This window comes from Rana temporaria, chromosome 2 (assembly GCF_905171775.1).
Source record: "Rana temporaria chromosome 2, aRanTem1.1, whole genome shotgun sequence".
NCBI lineage: Eukaryota > Metazoa > Chordata > Amphibia > Anura > Ranidae > Rana > Rana temporaria.
In genome coordinates, this window is record NC_053490.1 from 1280925 (window position 1) to 1305957 (window position 25033).

The 25033-nt window shown below is 49.4% G+C and overlaps 1 protein-coding gene across 1 annotated transcript; it reads right to left on the reverse strand.

The window, feature by feature from the left end:
- Positions 1-10373: 10373 nt before the first annotated feature.
- LOC120928754 (olfactory receptor 52K1-like) lies at positions 10374-11165 on the reverse strand. The gene has a single exon (XM_040339742.1). The coding sequence runs from the start codon at positions 11148-11150 to the stop codon at positions 10374-10376; it is 777 nt and encodes a 258-aa protein (XP_040195676.1). The 5' UTR covers positions 11151-11165.
- Between the last annotated feature and the right edge of the window lie 13868 nt (positions 11166-25033).

The window sequence follows — 25033 nt, forward strand, 5'->3', positions numbered from 1 at the left end:
ACCTTATAACTTTCACCCAGACTAAATAATATCCAAATTTTTTTTTTTAACCAAAGATATGTAGCAGTATACATTTTAGGCCAAATTTATGAAAAAAAATACTTTTTTGCAAAATGTTATAATAGAAATGAAGAAAAATTCATTTTTTTTACAAAATTGTCTTTCTTTTTTCATTTATAGCGGAAAAAATAAAAACCGCAGAGGTGATCAAATACCACAAAAAGAAAGCTCTATTTGTGGGAAAAAAAGGACAAAAATTTCATTTGGTTACAGTGTTGTATGACTGAGTTATTGTCATTCAAAATGTGAGAGCACCGAAAGCTGAAAATTGGTCTGGTTATTAAGGGTGTTTAAGTGCCCAGTTGTCAAGTGGTTAAATAACTGCCAGCCAATCATGAGAGCTGTTGAACCAAGTCTCTGAAATTCCCACAAAATCCAAATCCTCCTCGTACATCAGTATCTCTAGTTCTCCCACCTTGTCCGCCAGGCTCCTGGCAATTGGTGAACATGCCCCGCAATTTAGACCAGTCGCCAGGGCAGGACTTAGGGTGGTGGGGGTCCCTGGGCTTGAGTGTTGATTGAAGGGGCCACCTGGAGCCGAGAAGTGGGGGGGATCGAAGTTGTTTAGTGGGGGGGCAATCAAAGTTGTTGAGCGGGGGGTTCCGTTGACCGACGACCGATCATTGTTGTTGAGTAGGGGAGTACGATCTAAATTGCGGGGGCGATCCAATATGTTAAGCGGGGTGGCGATCGTAGTTGTTGAGGAGGGGAGGGTGCTACTGCTGGACGGACTTCTTGCCTCTTCATTGCAAATGCATAGCTCTTCCTGCTTCCTCCTCCCGGGGCCCTCTATTGGGCCCAGTCAAGCCCAATGGTAAGTCTGGCCCTGCCAGTCACATACTATCGCCTTATTGGGTGCTCTGAGGTTGCAAATACAGTGCAACCTCGGATTACGATCATAATCCGTTCCAGGTGAATCCTCATAATCCAAAGTACTCGCATATCAAAGCGAGTTTGTTCCGCATTGACTTCAATGGCATGCAATACTGCATGCGAACAGAGGTGGGGGGGAGGGCACCGGAGAGCCGAAAAGTCCAGAGGACACCTCGGCAAACCTCAGAAAGACTTTGGGCCAGATATCTCCTGATACGCCGTCGTATCTCTGACTTAGGCCGGTCGTATCTATGCGCCTGATTCATAGAATCAGTTACGCATAGATATGCCTAAGATCCGACAGGTGTAACTGTGCTACACCGTCAGATCTTAACTGCAATTTAAAAATGGCGCGGGGGCGTTCCCGCTGATTTACGCTGAGAAATTTGTAAATCAGCGAGATACGCCAATTCACGAACGTACGCGGGCCCGATGCAGTGTTGTTACGACGTTTACGTAGCGGTTTTCCCGGCGTATACTTACCCCTGTTTCAATGAGGCGCAGCCAAGTATAGCCGTCGTTCCCGCGTCGATTTTTTTTTACGTCGTTTGTGTACGCCGATTCTCAAAACTGCTCGTCGCAAGTTACGCTCACGCCGAAACCACTGACGTCCTAGCGACGTCAGTGGGAGCAATGCACGCCGGGAAAATTCGCGGACGGCGCATGCGCATTTAAATCGGCGCGGGGACGCGCCTGATTTAAATAGTACACACCCCCTAGCCGCGGAATTTGAATTCTATCGGGGGATTTACGATCCGCCGCCGCAAGTTTGGAGGTAAGTGGTTTGTGAATTACCCACTTGCCTCTCAAACTTGCGGCAGCAGATCTTAAATCACATAGATCGCGCAGATCTAAAGATCCGCTGATCTACCTGAATCTAGCCCGTTGTTCCTGAGATTTGCCGAGGTCAGCCGAGCTGTCCTCGGGCCTTTCCATGCATTTCCGAACGGCGGTAGTGCTACACTTGGATGAAGTTTCCAGGCCTTCTCCCAAGGTACCAGCCTCTTGCATGGTCCTCCAGGATAGGTCCTCCCCTGGTCTCCTTCATCAAGTGGCTTCCTCCCGCAGGACGGACAGCACAGGATCATCTCTGCAGTATGGGCTCCAGTCAGACAACTGGGCCCACCAGACAAAGCCGCCGCCCCGGGCCAACGTGGTCCCAGGGCTAGGATTCACAACACGCACCTCCGGCCAGGCGGGCCACGAGGCGCGAACGGACCCTGCACCAATGGGTAACCACTCCCACAAATTTGTTTCTGAGGGGGACACTCGATGTACCATGGGCTGGCTGCTGCCACCCTTGGCCTGGGGTGGTAATGACACCCCCAGGAAATCAATGGTGGATCACTCCCAGCACACCCATGGCTAGAACAGAGGCTAAATTGCCTTTAATCATTCCGGTCTGAGCCAAATAACAGCTCCGACCCCCATTAAATTGGAGGCAACGCCTGATCATCAGGAACAGGGCGCTACACAAATAATGTATTATCCCACATAAATCGGCCAACATATTACAACATGGTGAAGCTCACCAGAAATCACCCTGACATCCTATCAGGGGCGGGGGGGCATTGGACGGAAGTCATTGTAGAAGTACCTGTACTGGTCTGTAGGCCGGGAAATCCTCAGTACCGGGATCTCTGTGAATTTATTGAACTCTCGGAGTCCTGCTGGATTTCCTCTCATTAGTTGCAGTCTCGGTGGAGGTCCCCACACACACAAGTCCATGAAGACAATCACACGTTGTACACCCCCTCCCCTCCCCCTCTCTCCAGGTACAATGTGAATAGTTAGTACATTTGGGAACCTTCAAGGTAATAGAAGTTTCAGCTGCGATGGAAAGATTCCCGAGACACCTAGAAAGAAATACTTTTCTTATAGAAGAAAGCACCCAGTTCATATAATAAGAACGAGAATAATAGGTTTATAATAATATGGAAACCTAACAAACAAAAAGAAGATCCTAATTTGTATAAAAAGTTGGGGTTCCTCTGTCCCCCCAAAGTCATATTCCCTGATAATGAGGGGAGATGTTTGGCTCCAGAACAGGTCCAGGCCAATGGCTGTGCTGCCTGCCTGTCGGGGTATCTATGTAGAAAAATAGGACGCCATGACATCACCTGCACTGGACCCCCCCCCCCTATGTATTCTCATAAACGCACCCAAACGTCCCTTACCTCTGCGGAAGCAGCGAGAGTAAAGATGGGAGAACTCGTGCCTGAATCGGCCTTTCTACCGCTGCTCATCAGATTTTTAAACGCTCCGCCCCCAACGATGACCGGTGCAGGTGCGTCAACTAGCATCAACTCAGCGCCCCAAGATGGGGGCACCAACTCGCCCCCCTCCCAAAACAGGGGTTCGCCAACCAAAAAAAAAAAAACTTTATTGCTAGAAAAAAAATATATCAAACAGCAGAATGTAGGACAAAACAGTTTACGCATTTCACACTTTCAACAGTGCTTAGTCATAGCCATGACTGAGCACTGTTGAAAGTGTGAAACGCGTCAGCTCTTATTTTACATTCTGTTGTGGCATGCATTTTTTTATATATTTTTGACATTCAAAACCCTCTGCCTCACCCACAAATGTACGCAAGGAATCGCACCGCATGTGAGAAAATAAAACACTACACCCCAAGTTTGGTTCTCTGATCAACAAATCAGAACCTCCTCCACGTCCCCAAATCTCGCTACAAAACGAAAAGGAGAATGACGATTCGCTGTCCAAGGACCTTGGTTGTGGAACGCTCTACCCGCAGACATTCAGTTGGAGGAATTTCATCAGGCCTTCAGAAAAAAACGTAAGACCCATCTTTTCTGAAGCTTGGTTGGACGATCACATTGGCTACAGCGCCTTGAGGCGATTTAGTTGGCATTTGTAGCGCTATACAAGTTTCTCACTCACTCAGTTCATATATTTTATAGCGCTCCTTTTGCGCTGGGCATTTTTCAGGGTCTCTCACCCTTCATTTCCTCACTTCCCCACTTCCTGCCTGGCCTATAGCAGAATGACGGCCGGACGGTGGTTCAGTTATGCTGACTGGGTCCGCCGGGCAGTGTGATTGAAGATGGATGGATATCTTTATTTTATTAATACAGGAATTCTCAAAAACTGTCTATTGTGTTTTTTTGCATTTTTGTTGGTGAATCGGTAGAGGTACAAGGCACCCGATACCCATTCACAAAGGGGGAGCGGGATATGTGTGTACTCTTGTTAAAGGGGGCTTCCAGATTCCAATAAGCCCCCCACCTGCAGACCCCCACAAATGGCCAGGGTTGTGGGGATGAGGCCCTTGTTCCCATCAACATGGGGACAAGGTGCTTTATGGGGGGGGCTCAAAGCACCCTCCCCATGTTGAGGGCAAGCAGCCTGGTATGGTTCAGGAGGAGGGGGTATACTCACTTGTCCCCTTTTTTCCTGGCCTGCCAGGCTGCTTGCTCGTATAAGGGTCTGGCGTGGAGTTCCCCTTAAAATCTATGCCAGACCCAAAGGGCCTGGTATGGATTTCGGCGGGACCCAAAGCTGTTTTTTTTATTTCGGCATGGAGTTCCCCTTAAAATCCATACCAGACCTGAAGGGCCCATTTTTTCACCAGTTTTTTATCTAGATTGCTGGGACCCGACAATACATTAAAGCCGCAAGCAATTTTGAATGAATTTTTTCCTGTAACTACACATCACTCCGATGCGCCACTTTACAGGCAGACTGAGGGGACCCCCCAGGTACGATATTTAAAGGAATATTTCATTTTTATTGTTTCATTTTAAGCATCATTAAATTCACTGCTCTTGAAAAAACTGTAGTTTTCAAAACTTTTTTTACATTGATACATGTCCCCTGGGGCAGGACCCGGGTCCCCAAACACTCCCTCTGGGGCAAGACCCGGGTCCCCAAACACTCCCTCTGGGGCAAGACCCGTGTCCCCAAACACTCCCTCTGGGGCAAGACCCGGGTCCCCAAACACTCCCCTGGGGCAGGACCCGGGTCCCCAAACACTCCCTCTGGGGCAAGACCCGGGTCCCCAAACACTCCCCCTGGGGCAGGACCCGGGTCCCCAAACACTCCCCTGGGGCATGACCCAGGTCCCCAAACACTCTCTCTGGAGCAAGACCCGGGTCCCTAAACACTCCCCCTGGGGCTGGGTCCCCAAACACTCTCCTGGGGCAGGACCCGGGTCCCCAAACACTCCCTCTGGGGCAAGACCCGGGTCCCCAAACACTCCCCTGGGGCAGGACCCGGGTCCCCAAACACTCCCTCTGGGGCAAGACCCGGGTCCCCAAACACTCCCCCTGGGGCAGGACCCGGGTCCCCAAACACTCCCCTGGGGCATGACCCAGGTCCCCAAACACTCTCTCTGGAGCAAGACCCGGGTCCCTAAACACTCCCCCTGGGGCTGGGTCCCCAAACACTCTCCTGGGGCAGGACCCGGGTCCCCAAACACTCCCTCTGGGGCAAGACCCGGGTCCCCAAACACTCCCTCTGGGGCAAGACCCGTGTCCCCAAACACTCCCTCTGGGGCAAGACCCGGGTCCCCAAACACTCCCCTGGGGCAGGACCCGGGTCCCCAAACACTCCCTCTGGGCAAGACCCGGGTCCCCAAACACTCCCCCTGGGGCAGGACCCGGGTCCCCAAACACTCCCCTGGGGCATGACCCAGGTCCCCAAACACTCTCTCTGGAGCAAGACCCGGGTCCCTAAACACTCCCCCTGGGGCTGGGTCCCCAAACACTCTCCTGGGGCAGGACCCGGGTCCCCAAACACTCCCCTGGGGCAGGATCGGGTCCCCAAACACTCCCCCTGGGGCAGGACCCGGGTCACCAAACTCTCCCTCTGGGGCAAGACCCGGGTCCCCAAACACTCCCTCTGGGGCAAGACCCAGGTCCCCAAACACTCCCCCTGGGGCAGGACCCGGGTCCCCAAACACTCCCCCTGGGGCAGGACCTGGGTCCACAAACACTCCCCCTGGGGCAGGACCCGAGTCCCCAAACACTCCCCTGGGGCAGGACCCAGGTCCCCAAACACTCCCCCTGGGGCAGGACCCAGGTCCCCAAACACTCCCCTGGGGCAGGACCCGGGTCCCCAAACACTCCTCCTGGGGCAGGACCCGGGTCCTCAAACACTCCTCTGGGGCAGGACCCGAGTCCCCAAACACGCCCATGGGGCAGGACTGGGTCCCCAAACACTCCCCTGGGGCAGGATCCGGGCCCCCAAACACTCCCCTGGGGAAGGACCCGAGTCCCCAAACACTTTTTAACTTGCATATAAACCTTTAAATCAAGCACTTTTAAATTTTTCATGTTCGTGTCCCATAGACTATAATAAGGTTTGCTTGTTGGAACAATTTTTTTTGCCTGTTCACATGTTCTGGTGCAAACCAAACCTTGAGGGTGTTCAGCCCATCCCTACTTATAACCACCAATCAATACAGTTTGATTACAGGGAGTAACATGGGTAAACTTTGTCCCAAAAATGCCTTTCCAATCAAGGAAGTCTGATAAGTCAATGTAAGCAAAGGGCTTCCTTCAGCCGGCTGATTATCAGAACTTCCCAGAACGTCTCAAGCTCCTCGTTTCTCCTGGCTGGCTCGCCAACTGTTCTGGATATTTTATAGATAGGCGACTCCTATCCTCATTGTGACGAGAGTCATTTGGGGGGGGGGGGGCTTGGGGAACCCAGGTTACTTTGGAGAGCACTGGAAGCTCGTTGTCCAGCTTCCCCGGCCCCTCCTATGTGTAAGTCAATTAGGGGCACAGGGTGACCGAGGACCCCAATCTGACCTCTAGGGCCAGATTCACAAAGAGATACGACGGTGTATCTACAGATACACCATCGTATCTCTGACTTACACTGGTCCTATCTATGCGCCTCATTCATAGAATCACATACGCATAGATATGGCTAAGATCTGACAGGTGTTACACTCTCGGATCTTATTTTCAATTTAAAAATGGCGCCGGGGGCATTCCCGCTGATTTACGTTGAATAATATGTAAATCAGCGAGATACGCAAATTCGCGAACGTACGCGGACCCGACGCAGTCTTCTTACGACGTTTCCGTAGCGGCGTTCCCGGCATATACTTACCCCTGCTTCTATGAGGCGCAGCCAATGTTAAGTATAGCCGTCGTTCCCGCGTCGAATTTGAATTTTTTTACGTCGTTTGCGTAAGTCGTTCTCGAATACGGATGTACGTCGTTTACGTAAGCGTCGAAACCACTGACGTCCTAGCGACGTCAGTGGGAGCAATGCACGCCGGCAAATTCCCCGGACGGCGCATGCGCATTTAAATCGGCGCGGGAACGCGCCTGATTTAAATAGTACACTCCCCCTAGCCGCGGAATTTGCATTCCGCCGGGGGAGTTACGATCCGCCGCCGCAAGTTTGGAGGTAAGTGGTTTGTGAATTACCCACTTGCCTCCCAAACTTGCAGGAGCGGATCTTAAATCACGTAGATCGAGCGGATCTATAGATCCGCTGAGCTACGTGAATCTGGCCCCTAGAATATATGAAGATACACCGTCCACCGTTTATCAGAGACCATTGCTGGATGGTTTGAGGTGGGGTGGGGGTTGCTATGTGTATGTTAGGTGTGGATATGTCCCTTTGTTTTATTGTGTCTGTCTGCCTTGGGAGTAACCGATTATGGGATGTATATGTCTATGTGTATTTGTGTGAGGAGGGAGGGGGAAATTCCTCTAACAGCTCTGCCTGCTGATTGGACAGTCTACTGATGAGAAGTTAGAATACCTCTGTGTGCCTGTAAACAGTTTACGTTCAGCAGCCAAAACGAGTTGTGCCTAGTTCTTGGTTGGAATATCTGATATCTACATTCAGACTGGGAGGAAGCGGAATATGACGGAAGCCCTCAAGCGGAGTGTGGGGACGTTCCGTTACACTCATATTGATTGGTGGTTCCAAATGAATAATAACAGTAGGGATCAGACACAAAAGAGACACTCCACATCTTTCCAAATAACTGTTCTGCTTTATTATGACGCAATTGAAGGTTTTAATACACACGATTATGTAGGTATCACATCATTATTAGAATTGTACTTGTATGGTATGAAGGGGCGTAACATAGGCGGGCTAATTCTAATCAGGACTCGAAAGAATACAAACATGTAATGAAAGCCTTCTTAGTGCCGTGTGCAATACCTACAAGATAGAATCCAATTATATACAGAACCTACACATTTCCTTTACACCCAGTGACCCTGGAGACCATAGAGGAGCCATGTTCCTCTTGCCTTCCTCTCCCCCTGCTATGCTGCTGTGGTTGAGCGCCACCTGCAGTAGAGAAAGTAGAGTGCCTGCCTTCTTTTGTGTACAACACAGTGTGCTACCTGACTTCAATCTCTATCTACTGAAGCTTTCTAATACTCCGCCATGGTGGCTTCTTTGTCCACCTCCCTTTAATAGTTAGGGGGTAGGCTTATCTTAACCACTTAAGGACCCCTTCACGCCGATATACGTCGGCAGAATGGCACGGCTGGGCACAAGCACATACATGTACGTCCTCTTAAAGTGCCCAGCCGTGGGGTCGCCGTGGGATCCGAAGCTCCGTGACCGTGCCCGCGGGACCCGCAGACCCGTTCGCCGCCGGTGTCTCGCAATTGGTCACCGGAGCTGAAGAACAGGGAGAGGTGAGTGTAAACACACCTTCCCCGTTCTTCATTGTGGCAATGTCAGTGATCGTCTGTTCCCTGATATAGGGAAAGACGATCACTGACGTCACACATCCAGCTCCGCCCCCCCTACAGTTAGAAACACATATGAGGTCACACTTAACCCCTACAGCGCCCCCTAGTGGTTAACTCCTAAACTGCAATTTTCATTTTCACAGTAATCAGTGCATGTTTATAGCACTTTTTGCTGTGAAAATGACAATGGTCCCAAAAATATGTCAAAATTGTACGAAGTGTCCGCCATAATGTCGCAGTCACGAAAAAAATCGCTGATCACCGGCGGGCGTCATGATTGACAATGGATCTACAATGGGGACATTGTTTTTTATTTTTTTATAAAGAACTTGCCAAAAACCTTTATAAAAAAAACAGTTTTTATTTATTTTTGACATTTTTTTGGGGGTGAATGTGTAGGTGTACAATGTACAATATACTAATTCACATAGGGGTGCAGGATCTGGGTCCCCCCCCCTCCTGCAGACCCCCACAATGACAGCCCAGGGTTGTCGGGAAGAGGCCCCTGTCCTCATCAACATGGAGATAAGGTGATTTTTTTTTTAAATGTTGTATTGCCGACAATTTAAACATCATTTTCTTTTCTTTAGAAATGTCAGTCTTGCTGCAGCAGGTTCTATACATGGCGTAAAGTTCCCCTTAAAATTCCATACCAGACCTGAAGGGCCTGGTATGGATTGAGGGGGATCCATGCCATTTTGAAAAAAACATTTTTTATTGCCGGCAATTTAAATGTAATTTTCTTTTCTTTAGAAATGTCAGTTTTGCTGCAGCAGGTTCTATACATGGTGCAGACGCACCACTTTTCAGGCAGACTAAAGCCTCGTACACACGATCAGTCCATCCGATGAGAACGGTCTGAAGGACCGTTGTCATAGGTTAACCGATCAAGCTAACTGATGGTCTGTCGCACCCACACACCATCGGTTAAATAACCGAACGTGTCAGAGCGCGGTGACGTAAAACACCACTACATGCTGAAAAAAATGAAGTTCAATGCTTCCAAGCATGCGTCGACTTGATTCTGAGCATGCGTGGATTTTTAACCGATGGTTGTGCCTACTAACAATCGGTTTTGACCTATCGGTTAGGAATACATCGGTTAAATTTAAAGCAAGTTGGCTTTTTTTTTAACCGATGGTTAAATAACCTATGGGGCCCACACACGATCGGTTTTGACCGATGAAAACGGTCCATCAGACCGTTGTCCTCTAGTTAACCGATCATGTGTACGAGGCCAAGGGGACCCACCTGGCACTATTTTTAAAGGATTTTTTCATCTTTATTTTTTCACTTTAAGCATCATTAAAAACACTGCTCCTTTTTTAATTATTGCATTGATGCACCCCCTCTAGGGCTGTACCCAGACCCCATAAACTTTTTATGGCCAACAACTTGCACATAAGCCTTAAAATTGGGACTTTTGATTTTTCATGTTCGGGTCCCACAGACGTTAATGGAGTTTGTGGCTCTAGGCCAAACTTTTTCCCCGTTCGGGAGTTCTGGTGTGAACTGAACAAGGGGGCTTTTCGGCCCACCTCTCGTTATTAGCATGAAATTGTTCATCATAATTTTCTCAGGTCAATTTATTCACTTCAAATAAAAAATAATGATTTTGCCAAAAAAGATCCGCCTGTTTTCTTGTTGTCTGAGATCCGATCCGACAATGTCCTCACCTTTTCTTTTCATGTTTGAGTCGTCTTGGCCACACTAGAGATTTTAGACCTGAATAAGCATTTATGAAAAGAGACTCGTATTCTTGGTCTTCCATGATTTGAGGAGGCATTGTCTGATCTCTTTGACCCCTACGCCATATATAAAGGGATTGGCAAGGGCTGGAAGCAGGAGATAGATGGCATTGAAGAGGTTCTTGACGTCGTAGGAAATGTGTGTACGCATTCTGTACACGATGGATGTTATAAGTGAACAGAGGTAGATAAGCATGGCCACAGTCACATGGGTGAGGCAGGTGTGTAAGGCCTTGTGACGAGCTTTCCCAACAACTATCTTCATGGCCGTGTATAAAATATAAGAATAGGACCCCACAAGGAGACCGAAATCCACTAGCGTAAAAATGACCTTACTCAAAAATCCCGCCACATGAACTTTGGAGATGTCATCACAGGCCAGACTCAGAAGCCCCATGTTCTCACAAACAAAATTCAGAATGACGTTGGATCTACAGAAACGGACCCTGGAAGTCAGTACGACGATTGGAACAACGAGGACAATGCCTTGAACTACGGCGAGGAGAACCAACTGGGCGAGTAAATGTTGGGTCATGATGGTGTTGTATCTCAGAGGCTTACAGATGGCTACAAACCTATCCAGGGCCATCATCAGGAGGACTCCCGACTCAATAGCACTCATAAAGTAAATGAAAAACATCTGAACTATGCAGCCTTCCAGAAGGATCTGGTTCATATCGAATGATAAGCCGAGAAGAAACTTCGGCAGGACGGTCGTGGTGCAGAAAATATTGACACCGAAGAGGAGGGATATGAGGAAGTACATGGGGGAGTGGAGCTTTGGTTCAATGGAAATCTGATGAATGATGACAATGTTGAAAGTCACGATTGTTATATAAATAAAAAGAAACGGAATTAGCAAAAATTTTCTGTATTTTATTATTCCGGGAAAGCCGAAGAGGACAAATTCTGTATAATAAACTCTGGTCTGGTTGTGGCTGAAACCCTCCATCTTGGAAACATTAATGGAAGTCTAAATTCTGAGGGAAAGAGAACATACAGTTCAAGGATGTACAACAAACCCAACATATCATTTGATTCTACAGAAGATATCGATAAACATCTTCAACCAAAGGACCAACCGTTGATCGAAACCAGCTACAAAATTGCAAAATTCACACCCCACACTATATAAGACTCCTTACACGGCGCCCATATGTAGTGTGATACGTGGAGGGATTGAGAGAACTTGAGCTAGATTAGGCCATGCTTAGCCATCCCAATCCCATGCATGCCATCCATACCCATCCATACCCATCCATACTCAGCCATACTCAGCCATACCGAGCCATACTCAGCCATACCCAGCCATACTCAGCCATACTGAGCCATACTGAGCCATACCCATCCATACTTAGCCATACTGAGCCATACCGAGCCATACTCAGCCATACCCATCCATACTCAGCCATACCGAGCCATACTCAGCCATACCCATCCATACTCAGCTATGCCCATCCATACTCAGCCATACCCATCCATACTCAGCCATACCGAGCCATACTCAGCCATACCCATCCATACTCAGCCATACCGAGCCATACTCAGCCATACCCATCCATACTCAGCCATACCGAGCCATACTCAGCCATACCCATCCATACTCAGCCATACCGAGCCATACTCAGCCATACCCATCCATACTCAGCTATGCCCATCCATACTCAGCCATACCCATCCATACTCAGCCATACCCATCCATACTCAGCCATACTCAGCCATACCGAGCCATACTGAGCCATATTCAGCCACAGGGCGACCATCAGAAATGTTGGGGCCCCTTACACAGCTTCAGGCATAGGCCACCCCTGTCCGGAGCAGAGAAAAAAATGCATTTTCATTTTCTTTCCGCATTTTCCAAAAACTTGTAGAAAAAAATGACATGTTCACAAGACTAATTATGCCTCATAGATTATACGTTGCTTTTGTTTTCTTTCCAAAATGGGGTAATTTTTGGGGCGTTTCCATTGTCCTGGTGCTCCAGTGCCTCACAAGTGTAATAGGTAGTTAAGAAATGAGATGTGTAATTTCTGCTCCTAGAACACCTGAAGGTGCTCCCTGCATGTTGGGCCTCTGTATGTGGCCAGGCTGTGGAAAAGTCTCACACATGTGGTATCGTTGTACTCAGGAGGAGGGGGAGAATCTTTTTTGGGGTGTAATTTTTGGTATGTACATGCTATGTGTTAGAAATATTGTATAAATGGACAACTTTGTGTAAAAAAATGCATTTTAATTTTCTTTCCACATTTTCCAAAAACTTGTAGAAAATTACATGTTCAAAAAACTAATTATGCCTCAAAGATTATATGTTGGGGTGTTTTTTACAAAATGGGGTAACTTTTGGGGCGTTTCCATTGTCCTGGTGCTCCAGGGCCTCAAAAGTGTAAGGCCCCGTACACACGACCGAGGAACTCGACGTGCCAAACACATCAAGTTCCTCGTCGAGTTCAGTGTGGAAGCCGCCGAGGAGCTCTTTTCGGCCCAACGAGTTCCTCGACGGGTTCCTCGCTGAAAAGTGTACACACGACTGAGTTTCTCGGCAGAATCCAGCTCCAACCGAGTTTCTGGCTGAATTCTGCCGAGAAACTCGGTCGTGTGTACGGGGCCTAAGAGGTGGTCAGGAAATTAGATGTGTAATTTCTGCTCCTTCAACGCCTGAAGGTGCTCCTTGCATGTTGGGCCTCTATGTGTGGCCACGCTGTGGAAAAGTCTCACACATGGACAATCGCCATACTCAGAATTAATAATAGAATGTGTTTTGGGGTGTCATTTGTGGTATGCATATGCTGTGTGTGAGAAATAACCTGCTAATTTGACAATTCACTTGACTTGATTTGGATAGAATTTTGGGAAGAAATTACAAAAACTCACCATGCCTCTTACTAAATACCTTGGATTGTGGGGGGCGTGGCCAAGATGGCGACCTAGACGGACGTGTGCTAGAGGAGCTCCGCTCATCAAGACCCGTTTACCCGTTATTCCAGGGATCCACCACTACCTTTTACCCTGATTGAAGCTGGAGGCACTCGGGTATGCGTAAGGGCAAGGCCGGCTCTGGACGGAAAGGAGGCTCCACGACCAAAGCAAGTCCCCAGCCGAGACTGCCGCTGACTCCTGTAGGCCGCGCGCACATGGCATCCCAGACGGCGCCTCCCCCGGCAAACGCATCGGAGGAAGACCGCTTCCAGGCGCTCATGCTGGCGATACAAGGCTGCCAGACCACCCTCACGGGTAAGATTGACACCCTGCAGCTGGACCTCGGGCTCCTGCGGAGGGACCTGGATGGCATACGGGAGCGGCTGGGGGAGGCGGAGCGGCGGGTCGGGGATTCGGAGGACTCCATCCGCGATCACCGTGCCTCCATACATACTCTCCAGGTGAGAGTGAAGGCCCTAGAGTCGCGGGCAGAAGACAGCGAGAACCGCAGCAGGAGAAATAATCTCCGTGTGGTGGGTCTCCCGGAGGGGGCGGAGGGCCAAGACCCGACGGCGTTCACTGAAACTCTGCTCAGGAATTTGCTGCCACAGGCCCAATTTTCCCCGCACTTCGTGGCTGAGAGGGCCCACAGGATGCCACCGGGCCGCGCCGTGCCTGGGGCCCCCCCGCGCACCTTTATTTTCCGTCTGCTCAACTTCCGCGACAGGGATCTGGCGCTGAGAGAGGCCAGGAGAGTGGGGGAACTCCGCTTTGAAAACACGCGGCTGATGATGTTCCCGGACTACTCCTTGGACACCCAGAGGCTTCGCAGGACATTCGACCATGTCAAGGTGCTGCTCCGTGCTAAAGGCCTGAAATATAGTATGCTGTTCCCGGCTCGCTTGAGGGTCATTGACGGCGAGTCCACCCGCTACTTTACTTCGCCGGAAGAAGCTTCTCACTGGCTGGACACCCTGCCCCGGCATCGGTAACTGTGTTGTTTTGGATGTGATCCCCATCCTGCTCCCTTCCCCCTCTTATTTTGATTTTTCCCCTTAAAAGTGGCTGCACATGAACGTTGCTCTCTTCGCTACCTGCCACGTGGAATGGGGGACAGAGCTGTGCCTTTATGGCGTGCGTGGCCAGAGGCCCCCGCCAATTCCTCCCCCCCTGTCCATTGCCTGTTCCCTCGCATGACCCTCCATGGGTAACACACATGGCACTGTTGGTGCCGGCCTGCTGGACCTCAGGTTTGTTGGAGGTGCATTAGAGGATGGGGGACTCAGGACAGCTCGGGAGTGGGTACAGTTGGGGGGTGGGGGGGCTCGGTGGGGCTCTTCCGAGTTGATGCCGACCGGGACATGGGTTGTAACGTTATAATGTTTAAGTGTGTGCCCCTAGTGTAGACTAGGAGAACCGTTTTGTGCCTTTAATTTTTTATGTTCTACATTCGTTTAAGATGATCATATTTCAATCACTATGCTATGGGTGGATCCAATGTTATCCAGTGCTCTGTATGGGTCTGGGAGCGGTATCCTCTTCCGAGGCTGCTGCTGAGCCGGGTGATTGCTCTTCTGGTACCTCTGGATTGGTCGCCTTGCCAGTTGCTCCCATAGGAGACCTTCCTACTGTTTGATGGGGTTGGTTTGGGGTTTATGCACTCCGGTCTTTTTTGGGGGGGAGGGGCGGTTTGGTTATGTTTTCATGTTTTTTTCTTTATTATTTGATGTTTTTATGAGTTGCCAATTTGTTTGTCAGACTAATACATGCAGTAATATGCCTTGGGTGCCTAGCTCGGCCTCCTCGGGGCGCTTAGGCTGGGCGCCCAATGCTCTTGAGGTGACGGTTTATGTGTGGTCGGGGGAGTACCCTCTCCCACGCTGGCTCCACTGTTATTATCCCAGCTACCCCAATGGCTCCCATTAGGCTAGTCTCGTGGAATGTCCGCGGGCTAAATGACAAAATAAAAAGATCGTTGGTTATGGCCTACCTCGAGGAATACTCTCCCCATATATGCCTCCTGCAGGAGACTCACCTGACGGGAAGGAAGATTCTAGGCTTGAGAAAGCAATGGGTGGGTCACTCATACCACGCCACCTACTCCAACTATGCTAGGGGGGTTAGCGTATTGATCCACAAGTCCCTGTCCTACTCCCTGCTAGACGTTAAGACTGACCCTGAGGGTAAATACGTGCTCCTGCATGCTGTGGTGGACACGGTTGAAATGCTAATTCTGGGTATCTATATACCGCCACCGGCTACAATGTCCTTCCTGAAATCCCTGATTCCTATATTGGCCACGTATCCTACGGAGAATATCATCATTGCAGGGGATTTCAACATGGTCCCAAGCCCATCCATGGATAGGCTGTCCTCTGATGTTACCGTTGACTCTCCCCTGCGGCGATGGGCCTCCTTGTACGGTTTTACTGATGTTTGGCGCTGGAAGTTCCCGGATGTTAAAGCCTATACTTGCCACTCCACCTCCTATAGAGCTATGTCTAGGATAGATCTAGTATATGCCAGTGGGGGAATGCTCTCGAGGGTCAGGGAGGTGCAGATACTCCCCAGAGGTATCTCGGACCACTCGCCCGTGCTCCTAACAATACAGACCCTAACGCCCCCATCGGAGAGACTGTGGCGACTTTCTCGCTACTGGATCTCGGATGAGAGAGTGGCGGCGGAGATCCCCAGACGCATCTCTGAGTTTTGGGGTGACAATGAGGAATCCACGACGGAGGGCAACAGGTGGGATGCATTCAAAGCATTTACACGGGGGTGTTATCAGACTGTTATCTCTCGGGAGCGCAGGGCCGCCACTATCTGTTTGGAGGAAGCTGAGGCTAAAGCCCAAGACTTAGAGGCCCAATATGTTGCGACCCAAAACCCAGTCACATACGTGGACATGCAGGCAGCCTATCGGGAAGCTATGCTTCTTAGGGTGGCCAAGGCGGGGAAGGGACGGTTGGCCCAAACGCAGCGCATCTTTGAGCAGGGGGAGAAGACGGGGCGCCTCTTGGCCTGGTTGGCTAGGGAGCAGCAACCCGTTACTGCCATAGCTAGGATTCAAAATACTAACGGACTGGTTGAGGTAGACCCTGTGGCCATCAACGCATGCTTTGCTTCCTACTACGAGGCGCTATACTCGTCCAGGGTTGACTACACTGGAGAGGAGCTGGACTCCTTTCTGGGACAACTAACCTTTCCGAGCCTTTCGGATGAGGCCCGTACCCACCTGGACAGTGGAATAACCCTTGAGGAGGTGCAGCAGGCTTTGGGGGAGTTGCAGGCGGGGAAAACACCTGGGGTGGATGGCCTTCCCCCAGAATTTTATAAGGAGCACGGGGAGTTGCTGGCCCCAAGGCTTCAGGCTATGGTGGTTGCGTCTCTCAAAGATGGCAGTCTCCCTCCTTCTATGGCGGAGGCCGTCATCGTAGTGATCCCTAAGCCGGGCAAGGACCCCGAGTTGTGTGCCTCATACAGGCCTATCTCGCTTTTGAATGCGGATGCTAAAATCCTCACTAAGGTTCTGGCCAGGCGTCTTAATTCGGTTATTTTGACGTTGGTGCATGAGGATCAGACCGGCTTCATGCCTGGAAAGGGCACGGATATAAACCTCCGTAGGTTGTACACGGTTTTGGGTGCTCAAGGGGCCCTGGCCGAGTCCGACGTTGTGGCCTCCCTGGATGCGGAAAAAGCTTTCGACTCAGTAGAGTGGCCGTACCTGTGGGAGGTCCTGCGTCGGTTCGGCTTTGGTCCCAGGTTTGTATCATGGGTGCAGGCCCTCTATAGGGCGCCCACTGCTAGGGTCCGTACCGGGTCGGTTCTCTCCCAACCATTTTGCCTAAACAGGGGTACAAGGCAGGGTTGCCCCCTATCCCCCGGCCTCTTTGCTCTGGTTATAGAGCCTATGGCGATCCTCCTTCGCTCCTCCCCGGCGGTGCGCGGTATTCCTGTGGGCCCGATCCACAAAAAAATATCTCTTTACGCGGACGATACACTGTTGTATCTAAGGGACCCCGCTGTCTCTCTTGGAGCGGCCCTCGCGCTTATCGACACTTTTGGCAGGTTTTCCGGCGTTCGCATTAACTGGGGGAAGTCGGTCGTTTTCGCCCTAATGTCTCCAGAAGCGGCGGTCACGGCGGGCACCCCTTTGAGACAGGTATTGCAATTCAGGTATTTGGGGGTGGAGATCCACAGGGACCTAAGACAGTTTATCCCCCTCAACTTGACCCCGGTCCTGTCCCTCCTGACTCAGAGGTGCGCTGCTTGGAAGACACTACCCCTTACCCCGGTTGGGAGGGTCAATCTGGTCAAGATGACTGTCTTGCCGAAGTTTTTGTATATTTTTAGACAGACCCCCGTCCCTATTCCCAACACATTTTTCAAGAAACTGGATGCCGTGATCACTTCCTTCATTTGGAATGGAGGCACTCCTAGAATAGCCAGGTCCACCCTGCAGTTGCCGGTCACTCTTGGCGGTCTGGCTTTGCCATGCTTCCAGAAGTACTATTGGGCGGCGGTCCTTGTCACACTCAGGTGGTGGCTTTCGGAGGAACCGGCCAACCCGGCTGCTACTCTGGAGGCTGCGCTTCTGGGATCCTACTCTGAACTCCGCAATCTGATTTATAGGGGACCTAGGTCCAGCCCGTCTGTCACACCTTCTATGAAGACTACCCTGCGGGTATGGGAGGTAGTTAGGACCAAGGTTCAGGGCCCAGGTCGCTATTCTCCGCGTACTACGCTATGGGGGAACCCGCGACTATTACATTTCCACACCATACCTGACCCGGCCCTATGGGCTCGCTTTGAGGTAAAGTCGCTAGCGGACATAGCCCCGTCAGGTAGGCTACTCACCTTTGATGAATTGAAGCAGAGGAAGGGACTCACGAACCCGATGTTCTTTCGGTTTCTTCAGCTGCGTCATGCTTTTAAATCGCAATTTCCTGACCTGGTGGTTCTGGAGACTACAGGGGTGGAACGCTTGCTGAGGGCGGAGGACGAGACTAAACCCTTGTCCGCCTTGTACTCGCTATTGATAGGCCTGGACACCTCTAAGGTCTCTCAGCTATACTCGGTGTGGCAGGGGGACATTCCAACACTGGCTGATGACGACTGGGAAGAAGGGATACAACAGTATCTTACCCTGGTGGTGTCTGCCAGGGATAGATTTATCCAACTGAAATTCTTGCACAGGGCTTATTACTCCCCCCAGGGCCTGGCAAAAATATACCCGCAGCGGAGCCCCACCTGCCCATGATGTGGAGAACAGGAGGGATCCTTTTTCCATGTGGTCTGGTCATGTCCCGCAATGAAAGCCTATTGGCAGGGGGTGGTGAGTGTGATTCAATCCGTTAGTAAGATAAGTGTACCCTGTGAACCCCAGCCACTGCTCTTAGGTATAGTTGATACACTGCCGGGCACCCAGTCAAAGAAATTGTTCATCTTCTTCGCTGCTTTCTATGCCAGGAAAGCAATTCTCTTAAAGTGGAGGGAGGCCCCTCCCCCTTCGGTGCAGCAGTGGAGGGCACTGATCAATGCGGCCCTTCCTCTGTATAAACTCACATATATGGGTCGCAACTGCCCCGGGAAGTTCGAAAAGGTTTGGGCGGCCTGGGTAAAGGCAGAAAAGTTGCAGCTAGACTAGCTGGAAGGCATCTCTGGATGGCCTGGTCACCCCTTTCCTCCCCCTTCATTTCCCCTATGTTCCTGGGTCTTGGGGCTGGTTGCACTGGGAGCCAGGTTGGGTCACATGGGGGCGGTGGCAGGAGCCACGAAGATCCTTGGATCCGGTAGTGGAGGCCTCTCTCCCCCCCCCCACCTCCACCCCACCCCATCCCTCTTTCCCCCTGAATACACACCTCATGGTACAGTGGTGGAGATCTTCCTCCTTTTGCCCTGTTAGGGAAACTTATATCCGTATCAAGTGTAGAATGAGTGTTATTGCTATTGTCCCCGACATGTGTGTTTCTGTATGGGGGGGGGGGTCCTGGGGGTTACTTGGGGTATACAAATGTTGTCGTATTTATTGAAATCTGAGATCTGCACTCCGTCTCCCTCCTTCTAAAAAATCTTTTTCTTTATCTCCAGCTATGTACCATTTTCTTTTCTTGTCAATTTGGATACAGGGAGTACGCGCTCACGCATGGACGTTCACCTTATGTGTTGTTTTAACTTGCTTTCAGGTTTCTAAATTGCATTTACTGCTGATCTATGTATAACCAATGTCTGGCAACTGTATATATACTCTGTTTATACATCAATAAAAATCTTTTTGTTAAAAAAAAAAAAAAAAAATACCTTGGATTGTCTACTTTCCCAAAAGGGGTAATTTTTTACAACATTTTCGGTCTTTTTTCATTTATAGAGCAAAGAATAAAAACCCAGAGATGATTAAATATCACCAAAAGAAAGCTCTATTTGTGTGAAAAAACATGTCATATGGCTACAGTGTTGTATGACTGAGTACTGAGTAATTGTCATTCAAAATGTGAGATCACCGAAAGCTCTCACATTTAGAATTTTCACGTTCGTGTCCCATAGACTTTAATAGGATTGGTTGCCTGTTCACATGTTCTGATGAGAACCGAGGGGGAGGGGTTGTTATGCTCATCCCGGGATACAAATAAATCTGTGAAAAGTGTGTGGGGGGAGGGCTATTTGTATGGCGCCCTCCGGAGTCAATACTTTGTAGAACCCCCTTTCTCTACAAGTCTTTTTGGGGGGGTCTCTACCAGCTTTGCACATCTAGAGAGGGACATTTCTCCTCCATTCTTCTTCTCTGTAAAATATCTCACGCTCTGTCAGATTGGATGGAGAGCGTCTGTCATCAGCAATTTTCACGTCTTGCTACAGATTCTCAATGGGATTTAGGTCTGGACTGTGACTGGGCCATTCTAACACATGAATAGGCTTTGATCTAAACCATTCCATTGTAGCTCTGGCTGTACTTTAGGGTCGTAGTCCTGCTGGAAGGTGAACCTCCGCCCCGATCTCAAGTCTTTTGCAGACTCTAACAGGTTTTCTTCTAAGATTGTCCTGTATTTGTCTCCATCCATCTTCCCATCAACTCTGACCAGCTTCCCTGTCCCTGCTGAAGAAAATCATCCACACCGCATGATGCTGCCACCACCATGTTTCACGGTGAGGATGGTGTGTTCAGGGTTATGTGTAGTGTTAGTTTTAGGCCAAAAGGTTACATTTTGGTGTCATGTGACCAGAGTACCTTCTTCCACATGTTTGCTGTGTCCCCTCCCCCACATGGCTTCTCACAAACTGCAAACAGGACTTCTTATGTCTTTCTTTCCCCAATGTCTTTCTTCTTGTCACTCTTCCATAAAGGGCAGATTTGTGGAGAGACCACTAATAGTTGTCCTGTGGACAGATTCTCCCCCCTGAGCTGTGCAGCTCCTGTGCATTTTCCTTCCACTTCTCAATTATGTGACACTTTGTGTTGGTCTCCCACATAAAATCCCAATAAAATACATTTACGTTTTTGGTTGTAACATGACAACCTGTGGGAAAGTTTGGTGATTTGGTAAATGTTTTGCTCTCCTCCCGTTGAGGAGGTTTGGTGAATTGGTGGCCTCCAATACATAGTAGATGGTTTGCTCTCTTCCCGTTGAGGAGGTTTGGTGAATTGGTGGCCTCCAATACTTGGTAGATGGTTTGCTCTCCTCCCATTGAGGAGGTTTGGTGAATTGGTGGCCTCCAATACTTGGTAGATGGTTTGTTCTCCTCCCTTTGAGGAGGTTTGGTGAATTGGTGGCCTCCAATACTTGGTAGATGGTTTGTTCTCCTCCCATTAAGGAGGTTTGGTGAATTGGGGGCCTCCAATACTTGGTAGATGGTTTGTTATCCTCCCTTTGAGGAGGTTTGGTGAATTGGTGGCCTCCAATACTTGGTAGATGGTTTGTTCTCCTCCCATTGAGGAGGTTTGGTGAATTGGTGGCCTCCAATACTTGGTAGATGGTTTGTTCTCCTCCCTTTGAGGGGGGTTGGTGAATTGGTGGCCTCCAATATTTGGTAAATGGTTTGTACTTATCCCTTTGAGGAGGATTGGTAAATTGGTGGCCCCCAATACTTGGTAGATGGTTTGCTCTCCTCCCTTTGAGGAGGTTTGGTGAATTGGTGGCCTCCAATACTTGGTAGATGGTTTGCTCTCCTCCCATTGAGGAAGATTGGTGAATTGGTGGCCTCCAATACTTGGTAGATGGTTTGTTCTCCTCCCATTGAGGAGGTTTGGTGAATTGGTGGCCTCCAATACTTGGTAGATGGTTTGTTCTCCTCCCATTGAGGAGGTTTGGTGAATTGGTGGCCTCCAATATTTGGTAAATGGTTTGCACTCATCCCTTTGGTTTCTCACCTCCTCGATGGGAGGAGAGAAAACCATCTACCAAGTATTGGAGGCCACCAATTCACCAATCCTCCTCAATGGGAGGAGAGTAAATTGGGGGCCTCCAATACTTGGTAGATGGTTTGTTCTCCTCCCATTGAGGAGGTTTGGTGAATTGGTGGCCTCCAATACTTGGTAGATGGTTTGTTCTCCTCCCATTGAGGAGGTTTGGTAAATTGGTGGCCTCCAATATTTGGTAAATGGTTTGCACTCATCCCTTTGGTTTCTCACCTCCTCGATGGGAGGAGAGAAAACCATCTACCAAGTATTGGAGGCCACCAATTCACCAATCCTCCTCAATGGGAGGAGAGTAAATTGGGGGCCTCCAATACTTGGTAGATGGTTTGTTCTCCTCCCATTGAGGGGGTTTGGTGAATTGGTGGCCTTCAATACTTGGTAAATGGTTTGTTCTCCTCCCATTGAGGAGGTTTGGTGAATTGGTGGCCTCCAATACTTGGTAGATGGTTTGTTCTCCTCCCATTGAGGAGGTTTGGTGAATTGGTGGCCTCCAATACTTGGTAGATGGTTTGCTCTCCTCCCATTGAGGAGGTTTGGTGAATTGGTGGCCTCCAATACTTGGTAGATGGTTTGCTCTCCTCCCATTGAGGAGGTTTGGTGAATTGGTGGCCTCCAATACTTGTTTAATGCTTCAGCTCAATTACAACTTTATCCTTCACAGTTCCTTGACCCACAAAACATTTTGAATTGGCCCAGACCCCACCATGTGACCAAAAGTCTTGACTAAAGAAATTGATATTTATAATACTCTGAAGGGAGACCAGAGCACCATGGGAAGGATTGTACTATATCCTGTATATCGGCGTTGTATGTTTGGTGTATGTAGAGAATAAACGTTGTGCTGGGGTCGCCTCACAAGTCCTTCTAAAGGAATAAAAAATCACCTGATATTTTTATTCAATGATTTTTTATTATAATCAATAAATAAATGCATTTTTTAGACACTAGAACAAGGTGTATGTCTTCTATGTCAGGTTTCTCACCTGTAGAGTCCCATGACTAGAAAACACAGAGACTAGTAATGGTGGCGAGGTGCCGTACCTTACCAGGCTGGAGTCTTCATTCTATAGGAAGGCTTCTGATATCCTATCGGGGTCGGTGTTGGCCGGTGGTAATTGTAGAGGTCGGGGATTGCAGGACCTACCTGTCGCTGGCACAGACCTCGGCTGGGAAATCCTCAGTACGGGGATCTCAGTGAATTTATTGAACTCTCGGAGTCCTGATGGATTTCCACTAATTGCAGTGACTGCGGAGGTCCCCGTACACGCAGAGGAGTCCATGATGACCGACATTTCCCTCAGTACACAACTCGCTCTCATCATCATACAAATTTATTATAGTCAACAAACCAGAACTCCAGACAAAATGTATATACAGTGGAACCTCGGTTTGCGAGTAATGCGGATAACGAGCGTTTCGCAGTACGAGCGCTGTGTATTTTGAAAAATCCCAACTCGGTTTGCGAGTGTTGTCTCGCGAAACGAGCAGGCTTCAGGCCAAAGCGGCGTGCAGTACCGCGTTTGGCCTGAGGTGGGGGGAGGTTTGGAAGGACTCATAAATACTACGTTCCCGAGCCTTTCCGAGGTTTGCTGAGGTCAGCCAAACTGTCCGTGGGCCTTTCCGCTTGTTTCCGAGCAGGGGCGTTGGCAGGGGGTGGCTAGCCGTGGCTGAAGCCCCGAATGAGCCCCCACAAAGCCCAGAGTCTCACGGTGGCAGGACTGCCTTATTAGCCCCGAGCACCGGGATCGATCTGATTCCGAGCGCTGCCGAATGTAGCCGAGTGTGGCCGCGTGCGACCGAGTCCCATATCAGGTCCCGCCCTCTGGAGCCTGCGCAATGGCTATGATGGACGTCCCACTGGTCCAATGCCGTGACGTCCATCATAGGCACTGCACTGGCTGCAGAAGACAGGAATTACAATACGGCCGGCGCTCAGGCGGGCCACGGGCAGCTCTCCTCTCCTCCTGGGCTCTCGTCTCCTCAAGGCTCCTCTGCTCTCCTCCCCTCCAACCAGGCTCCTCGACTCTCTGACGGAATGACTGCCTGCTGCTGTGACACCGCTAAGCTGAAGTAGGTCAGAACCGTCAAACAGTGTAATAATGTGTATGTAAATGTCAGTGTATGTCAGGTAGGTCAGCTTAGGTAGGTCAGTGTAGGTAGGTGAGTCAGTGTATGTAGGTCAGTGTATGTAGGTCAGGTAGGTCAGTGTATGTAAATGTCAGTGTATGTCAGGTAGGTCAGCTTAGGTAGGTCAGTCAGTGTATGTAGGTCAGTGTATGTAGGTCAGGTAGGTGAGTGTAGGTAGGTGAGTGTATGTTAGGTAGGTCAGTATAAGTAGGTCAGTGTAGGTAGGTCAGTGTATGTAGGTAACTACCGTCAGTGCAGGTAGGTCAGTGTATGTCAGGTAGGTCAGTGTAGGTAGGTCAGTGTATGTAGGTCAGTGTATGTCAGGTAGGTCAGTGTAGGTAGGTCAGTGTATGTAGGTCACTACCGTCAGTGTATGTAGGTCAGGTAGGTGAGTGTAGGTAGGTGAGTGTATGTTAGGTAGGTCAGTATAAGTAGGTCAGTGTAGGTAGGTCAGTGTATGTAGGTAACTACCGTCAGTGCAGGTAGGTCAGTGTATGTAGGTCAGTGTATGTCAGGTAGGTCAGTGTAGGTAGGTCAGTGTATGTAGGTCAGTGTATGTCAGGTAGGTCAGTGTAGGTAGGTCAGTGTATGTAGGTCAGTGTATGTCAGGTAGGTCAGTGTAGGTAGGTCAGTGTATGTAGGTCCGTGTATGTCAGGTAGGTCAGTGTCGGTAGGTCACTACCGTCAGTGTATGTAGGTCAGGTAGGTCACGTGCTAGCCAAAAAAAAAGCCTGTGTCACATGTCTGTGTCCTTCCTTCCCATACAGATACGCCGGCGTAAATCAATGCTGAATCTAGCCCATTGTGTACAATTGTGTTGCTAGCTGTGATTGGTCACAGTGATCACATGGTACAGACAGGGCCAATCACAGCTAATCCCAACAAAAGTCAGCGAAAGATTCAGTTTTATTCAGTAAAATTCACTGCTGTAAATGCCGGTGGGAGGGAGGGGAGGAGAAGCAGGTTTTTCAGCTGCTTGTTATTTTTATTTTATTTAAAAAAAAAATTACATTTAACTTTAACTTTTATATTAGTTAAAGATTTAGTACTTTTATATATATATATATACTTTATAAGTACAGAACAATTGCTGAATCAATAAAAACATGGAAGAGCGAGGACGGAAAAAAATACCAGGCGCTCCTTTTCTTTTTTATAATTTTTTTGTCTTGCCTGAGTGGATGTAAAAAAAA